The sequence below is a fragment of the Centroberyx affinis genome, unplaced genomic scaffold (assembly GCF_046629955.1).
Source record: "Centroberyx affinis isolate AG114_WGS23_722 - 3 ecotype Tasmania unplaced genomic scaffold, CSIRO-AGI_Caff_v1 ptg005245l_1, whole genome shotgun sequence".
NCBI classification, from domain to species: domain Eukaryota; kingdom Metazoa; phylum Chordata; class Actinopteri; order Beryciformes; family Berycidae; genus Centroberyx; species Centroberyx affinis.
The window spans coordinates 2,127-9,028 of record NW_027282611.1 but is presented as its reverse complement, the minus strand read 5'-3'; the positions used below and the strand labels follow the sequence as shown (position 1 = coordinate 9,028).

The following is a 6,902-nucleotide window of genomic DNA, read 5'->3' as shown; positions in this document are numbered from 1 at the left end:
GTGTGGTGACGGGTGGTGACGTGTGGTGACGGGTGGTGACGTGTGGTGACGGGTGGTGACGTGTGGTCACTGGTGTCACCGACCGACCGACTGACCGACCGAAGCACCACAGACTCCACTGAGCTCCTGCTGTGGCTACAAATGCCAGAACAGAGCAATGGCACCAAAAACCCAAAGTTTTGTCAAAATCCGATCTGCAGCCTCTGAGTTATTGAGTGTGACGGACGGACCGGGACCGGGACGATGGACCGGGACGATGGACCGGGACCGGGTCCATCGTCCCTCCCCCAATTTCATGATGGACAACAGTGAAGCATCATGGAGTGACGATGTTTCACCAGATGGAGCCACAGAGTAAGACCTGATCGAAGCTTTAATATCAGCTTAACAACAGCATCTGGTCTTAGTTTGGAAGTACGCTCTCAAAACTGACATTTTGAACAAATCTCAGACATACATTCTGCATTTCTTCATATAGGTTCATATTCATAATGTTATGAAGATATAGTCATACTTTCTGTTACTGTTAACATACAAGGTTTGTTACAATCTTCTCAGAGCGCCCAGACAGCAGCTAGCCGCTCTTTTTCCAAATCTCTTGAATGTTTTGGAGCCGAAGCGAAAATGAACCAAAAACCAGACTCACTGCTGAGCTCACAACGATGGAACCATTATTAGATTCCTGTTACATTTCATTACAAAGTTTGATAATTAAAGAATCATCAACAGCATCATTAAAATGAAGTTGACAATTAATGCATAGAGCGCTTACATCTTACATGATTGGTAGAACTGCATCATATGATTCGGATAGATGAGTCCAGAAACTGTCCAGAGTCTAGAAACAGTCCAGAGAAACAGTCCAACTAAACTGCCACCTCATGTTCACAGTGTTTCAGATTCGTTCTGTGGGCGTTTGGGTTCCAGCGGTTTGGAGTCAAACTCCATGAGCCTCCAGTCTTCTCTTCCTGCCTGGAAACCTGACTTGCTGCAGATGTGTCATTTTCAACAGCGATGTGACATTGTTGTTCGCTGCTGTATTGTCTTCTGGCTGAATGAGGTGTGAAAGTTAATGTCTGAAACCCATAAAAACCAGACATACATCCTAAAGAGCCAGACTACATAGTTGCCAGATCATGGTTAGCTCCGCCCCTCTGGGAGACAGAGGTGAGCGTTTCAAACTCAAGACGGCAGATTATGAAAGCTCTGCAGCAGGTCGGAGGTTTGATCCCCACAACGATGTGAACCGTGTGTCCCTGTTGAACTGTCCTTGAGCAAGTCACTGAACTCCTTCCTGCTCCTGGGCCGCTGACCTCTGACCCCTCTGGTGAAGTGTGGACATGTACGTCTGGAATAAAGACACCGAATTCTGCTTTGAAGAAAAGATTCAAAGTTTGCAAAGAGTGAAGAAGAGAAACCAGAGTCCTGTGAAAACAGCAGTTTCAGAGTCAGGACTGGGAGGTAGTGGTCTGGACTGGTTCTGCGGGGTCCTGGACTGGTTCTGCGGGGTCCTGGACTGGTTCTGCAGAGTCCTGGACTGGTTCTGCGGGGTCCTGGACTGGTTCTGCGGGGTCCTGGACTGGTTCTGCGGGGTCCTGGACTGGTTCTGCAGGGTCCTGGACTGGTTCTGCAGAGTCCTGGACTGGTTCTAACAGCTCTGGGCTGAGGTTCCGGGCCTCAGCGATGAGTCGCTTGACGCCCACCATCCATTGGCTGACCTCGGTCACATGGTCCACCATCAGAGAGCGGTGGATCTCATCAGCCGAGTCCCACTGACCAGACTTCAACTCTATAGAGATACAGAGAGCGAGAGAGAGGTTAGTCAGACAGGTGGTGAGAAATAGTGGTGTAACGGACCGTAGTGGATCCGTGATCCGTACAACATTACAGTCCAGACCAGACTTGCGTTTGGTCAGTGGGACTGGACGGTGGCTCAGTGGTTCAGTTTAGGATCAGAGATCAAGTGTAGGTGATCTTGCTTTACTCAGATTTTATACACTGACCGGTCGGCGGCCGTTTAGATGCTCAGGAGCTCTGGAGTGGAACAGATGATGACATCAGAGGTACAACTCATCTAGCTAGTTTTAGTATTAACCCCTTGTACCCTGACTTTAGCTGACTTTACCCTTAAATAGCTTCAAAGTTAGAAAAACATTTTTTTTCCTAACTGTACAACAATGTCACGTCCGTATTCTGTGTCTGCTGTTCAGACTCAAGCTCTAGCTGCTTCTATTGAATGAAATATTCAAATACAAGACGCCATGTTTTTATGGCTGCACCATTACATCAAATGGAAAAAATCTACATGTTTGTGCCTCATTTTCTACACATTTCCCTGTAATTCAGCCTGACACATTTGGTGTCTTTGGAAAACTTGTTATCTTGACTAGAATGTAAAATAAAGTTCTGTGTGTCTGAACAAAGCTCGGCCGTGCGACCTGCGTTTGTAACGATGGAGCCAGCGGCGGGGAGGAAGAGGTTAGAGTCATGAAGTGGTTGTGACTTGGCTTTGATGCATTAAGTCTTTATTGTTTTCATTGCATTTGTTCAAATTTGTAGATACTGTGGTATTGATTGTTGTTGTTGTTTATTGACGAGCCAAATGCACTTGTGTTATCTTTGAGTCTGTGAGTTTACTGTGTTAACCTGAACCAACCAGCTGTGAGATGATCCTGCTTCTTGTCTTCGTCAAATAAACTCAACTAAAAAGACAGGTAGTCAGAAAGGTAATCAGATAGACAGGTAGACAGACAGACAGACAGTCAGACAGACAGGTAGACAGACAGACCGACAGTCAGACAGACAGGCAGGCAGACAGACAGACAGGCAGGCAGACAGACAGACAGGCAGACAGACAGACAGACAGTCAGACAGACAGGTAGACAGACAGACCGACAGTCAGACAGACAGTCAGACAGTCAGACAGTCAGACAGACAGACAGGCAGGCAGGTAGACAGACAGACAGACAGGTTACCCAGTGTCAGGTTGTGCATTCGTCTTCTGACCGGCAGGGAGAGTCTTCCTGACCTCCAGCTGACCTCCAGCAGACGAAGCCTCTTCGCCACGTCATCACACACCTGAGCCTGCAGAGGTCAGAGGTCACAGGGTCAGTCAGGACATCTGAGCCTCAGAGGTCCATCAAAGCACAAGTCAAAGTCAAGTCCCAAGTCACCAGAACCCAAGTCAAGTCGAGTCTCAAGTCTTCTCTTCATGCATCAAGTCAAGTCTCAAGCAATTAAAACTGGGACTTGAGTCTGACTCGACTCCAAGTCATGTGACTCGAGTCCAAGTCATGTGACTCGAGTCCCCCCCTCTGAACCGAGGCAGAGCCTCTGCAGATTACTTCTGCAGAAAAACATCAAAGTGGAAATCCAACAAGATATCTCTCTCCCTCTCTCCCTCTCCCTCTCCCTCTCCCTCTCCCTCCCCCTCTCTCTCTCTCCCTCTCTCTCAACGATAAGCGGTGGAAATGTTGAGGAACCAGGTTCAGACTGAGACCTGGACATATTAGAGATGTCATTTTTTAGCACTTGGAACTATTTTTGGTGTTATGCTTGAAACAAATCTTCATTCTAAAGTAGAATTGACTTGTTACTGCTACGATCCGATGCTCTGATGTTATTCTGTCTTTTTATCAGATGTTTATGGGTGTGATGCTCATGAATCTCATGTGTAAGTCGCTTTGGATAAAAGCGTCTGCTAAATGTGAAATTGTAAATGTAATTGTAGTGTAGAGTGAAGCTCGCTCGCCCAGCAGCTCTCTGAACTGTTTCACTATAGAAAATGCAGCAGCCAAAAGCTCCATTCTATTCCAGTTACTGGATGTGAGGAAGCTCAGGTCTTGGTGGAAGATGAAGCTCTGGGACAGATGAAGAAGAAAACCAACATGTGGAGAATTCTGTTTCTGTCTGAAGGATAAAAACCAGCAGACTCACTGGAACAGCTTGTCGACAGCCGCTCAGCGCCCAGTTCAGCACAGAGACCACGCCCTCCACATCAGGCTCGCTCTCTGATTGGCTACTGCCAGGGTCTCTCTGATACGCCGCTGTCCCCAGCGAGGGAGGGGGCGTGGCCATACAGGGAGGAGGAGCTAGGAGGAGGAAATAAGGAAGGTCAAAGTGGATTTGAGTTTGAGTTCCACACGCTAAGCATTAAAAATAAAAAACAATAATAAAAAGCAGAGTTTCTGTACCGCTTCACAGGAAGCCATAAAAACAAAATAAGTGAGAAATAAACTACATGAGGACATAAAAAAGGAAACTTGGTTGGGAAAAAAATACATAAAAGAAATAAGATTAAAAAAACATAAGAAACAACACTAGATCAGAAGTGGGAAAATGGCATAAAAGCAAGTCTGTAATCTAAAGCATTCTAAACATATTCATCCTCTACTTCCTCACCTCGGTGTGCAGGGGGCGGGGCTGTCCCACATGGGGGTGGAGCCAGAGGGCTGGAAGAGGGAGGGGCAGGGGGCGGGGCTCCCGGACCTGGGGACCAATCAGGGACAAGATGACTTTGAGGTGTTAAAGTTGAGATGAAGAGTTTGGAAAACAGAATCCTAACACCCTTAATAGATCAGAATGGCGATGACGCAGCAGAAGGCCTCGCCTGTTTCACTTGTTCTGCACTTTGTGGGCGTGGCCTTTCACCGCGTCATCGCCATCCTCATCCTGAAACTCATGAAAACACAGAGGAAGAAAAGGCCTCGGCTCACACAGACAGAAACAATGGAACAGCAACACCAACCCACGGACCTTCTGGGAACAAACCGAGGCCTTAAACAGAAACACCGGACCCGAAGCCAAACAGTCCCATCATGCACAGCAACAGAGACAAAGCAAAGCTATTTATAGATCGGCTCCAAAAAAAGACATTCCCACCCGGCGACCCGCGAGTCGACCCAGCGGGAAAACACAGTGAGCAGAACGAGCCAGAGGAACCGGATCCATCTGAACCGAGCAAAACATAAACAAAGCACCGGAGGAGACCGAGCCGACGGCGTGATGTCATCACAAGCAGCCGACCGATACCTGCAGCTCCTGTCACACCTGTTCACCACCTGGCTGATCCACAGTCACATGACCCACAACCACCCACCGGCAGGAGTACTGAGCAGTAGTAACACCAGTAGCAGCAAAATACTAGTAGCAGTAGTACTAGATACAGCAGTAGCAGTTGTAATAACAGTAGCAGAAGTAGTACTAGTTGAAGTAGTACTAGTTGCAGAAGTAATACCAGTAGCAGAAGTGGTACTGCTGTAAGTAGTAATACCTGTAGCAGAAGTAGGAATAGTTGCAGTAGTACTAGTTCCAGTAGTAATACCAGTAGCAGAGGTAGTACCCATAGCAGTAGTACTAGTTGCAGTAGTAGTATCAGTAGTACTTCATGTGGTTACAGTACAGTGAGTACAGTCATGTGTACTGGACCCTGCGGCCCGGCAGCAGCTTACCTGCAGGAGGGGCTCTCCTGGTGAGGAGGCTCTTCCTCGGTCCGCGGGCCGTCTGGAGGCCGTAGGAGAACTGGGGGGGGTCGTTCCAACCCCGCTCCTGGTTACCTAGGCGACAGACAGACAGACAGACAGATCTTTTACTGACATCATGGAAGCCATTGCGTAATGGTTTATATGGAGTTTGTTTCAACCCTTATTTTTTCATTGAAAGTTGAGTTGTTTTTTTTAAATGAGCAGTATGACCAGTCTGTCTGTGGCTCATCTCTATATTCAGGCTTTCATTCCAAAACACTACAGATCAATTTGGGAAAAACAGTGCTGTTTGAAATTCAATATCAAAGTCAATATTTCAGACAGATATAAAAACACAGACGCTTCATGACTGAAACAGAAACCCATAACGTGTTTAGCCTGAGTGACATTCATTCAGCCAGAGCAGAGTCAGTGTGTTCACTTTGGAATTCATACCGATTATATTTATGAAGTAGCATATGAAGTAGTATACTGAAATAGCCGTTTTCACTTGTATGAAGAGAGCCAACGCCAAATTCCATTCGAAAATTGGGCACTTTATGGTTGCCTTGCCTATCGGCAAACATACACACCTCGGATAGCATGACTTGGGACTTCTGCGAATCAATAGGGTCTTCTGGTAAATTCGGCATATAGTTGAGCGACCAAAGAACAACTTATTTCAATAAAATCTCTATTTACTGGATTGGTTTACACCGCTCACTACCGCCCTCCACTGTAATTTGGTACAAGAAGACGGGAGAAAACAAAGGCGAACCAGAACTAAAAGTTTAAATTTTATTGACATAATTGCTGCTTGGGGAATCACTTGTATGCCGAACTTCCCAGAACATCCGAATGAGTTGTAAAATGTCCAAGCCATGTTTTAGGAGGTGTGTGATGTTGCCGAGAAGCAACGGAGCATTACAGTTAACAGATTTCTGAATGGACTTTGGCCTGCAACTCTATCAACACGACAGAAAGGAGCGTCTCTGGGCTGGGACCAAAGCAGCCGAGCTAACGAGCTAGCAGTTAGCCTCACAGACACACGACAGACGTCATCAGTACCTTCACCCACTGGTTAGAGACTCTCACCTGGTTTAATGAACATGTCCTCCATGTTGGACTCTCCTGTCTGTCTCCACAGCTGTCTTAACGGTGAGGAAGCAGCAGCTAAGCTAACGGCTAAGCTAAACTGTTTTTTTCCGGGACGCGTGGCCAATGTGTCGTACTTCCTGTTCCGCGTGACCCACTGCCAAACCAAACACCCTAATTTCATCCCTTCATTCAGTAAGCAGTCTGATATCCGCAGTTGGCTGTCACTAAAAATGAATAACACATTTGACTTATGTGGATGTCATTTATTTTATGGACAATCTGGATGTTAACATTTCTGACACTGTCAGTCTTGTTATTATTCTGGGTAAATATACACGCATG

General features: G+C 46.7%; 1 protein-coding gene across 1 annotated transcript; it reads right to left on the bottom strand.

Annotated features, from left to right (window-relative positions):
• Positions 1-290: 290 nt before the first annotated feature.
• On the bottom strand, positions 291-6,684 carry sra1 (steroid receptor RNA activator 1). Its single transcript, XM_071546371.1, has 6 exons — positions 6,558-6,684; positions 5,451-5,555; positions 4,402-4,488; positions 3,937-4,091; positions 2,976-3,084; positions 291-1,789 (listed from the first exon to the last, which is right to left on the bottom strand). The coding sequence occupies exons 1-6, from the start codon at positions 6,580-6,582 to the stop codon at positions 1,449-1,451; spliced, it is 822 nt and encodes a 273-aa protein (XP_071402472.1). The 5' UTR covers positions 6,583-6,684; the 3' UTR covers positions 291-1,448.
• Positions 6,685-6,902: the final 218 nt, after the last annotated feature.

What these genes read in the sequence shown, in the direction of transcription:
- sra1 (XM_071546371.1), bottom strand. Translation starts at nt 6,582, where the DNA reads ATGGAGGACATGTTCATTAAACCAG. An exon ending in GGACATGTTCATTAAACCAG is followed by an intron (nt 5,556 to 6,557) that starts GTGAGAGTCTCT and finishes TCTGTCGCCTAG; the next exon opens with GTAACCAGGAGCGGGGTTGG. An exon ending in GCTGTCGACAAGCTGTTCCA is followed by an intron (nt 3,085 to 3,936) that starts GTGAGTCTGCTG and finishes TGACCTCTGCAG; the next exon opens with GCTCAGGTGTGTGATGACGT.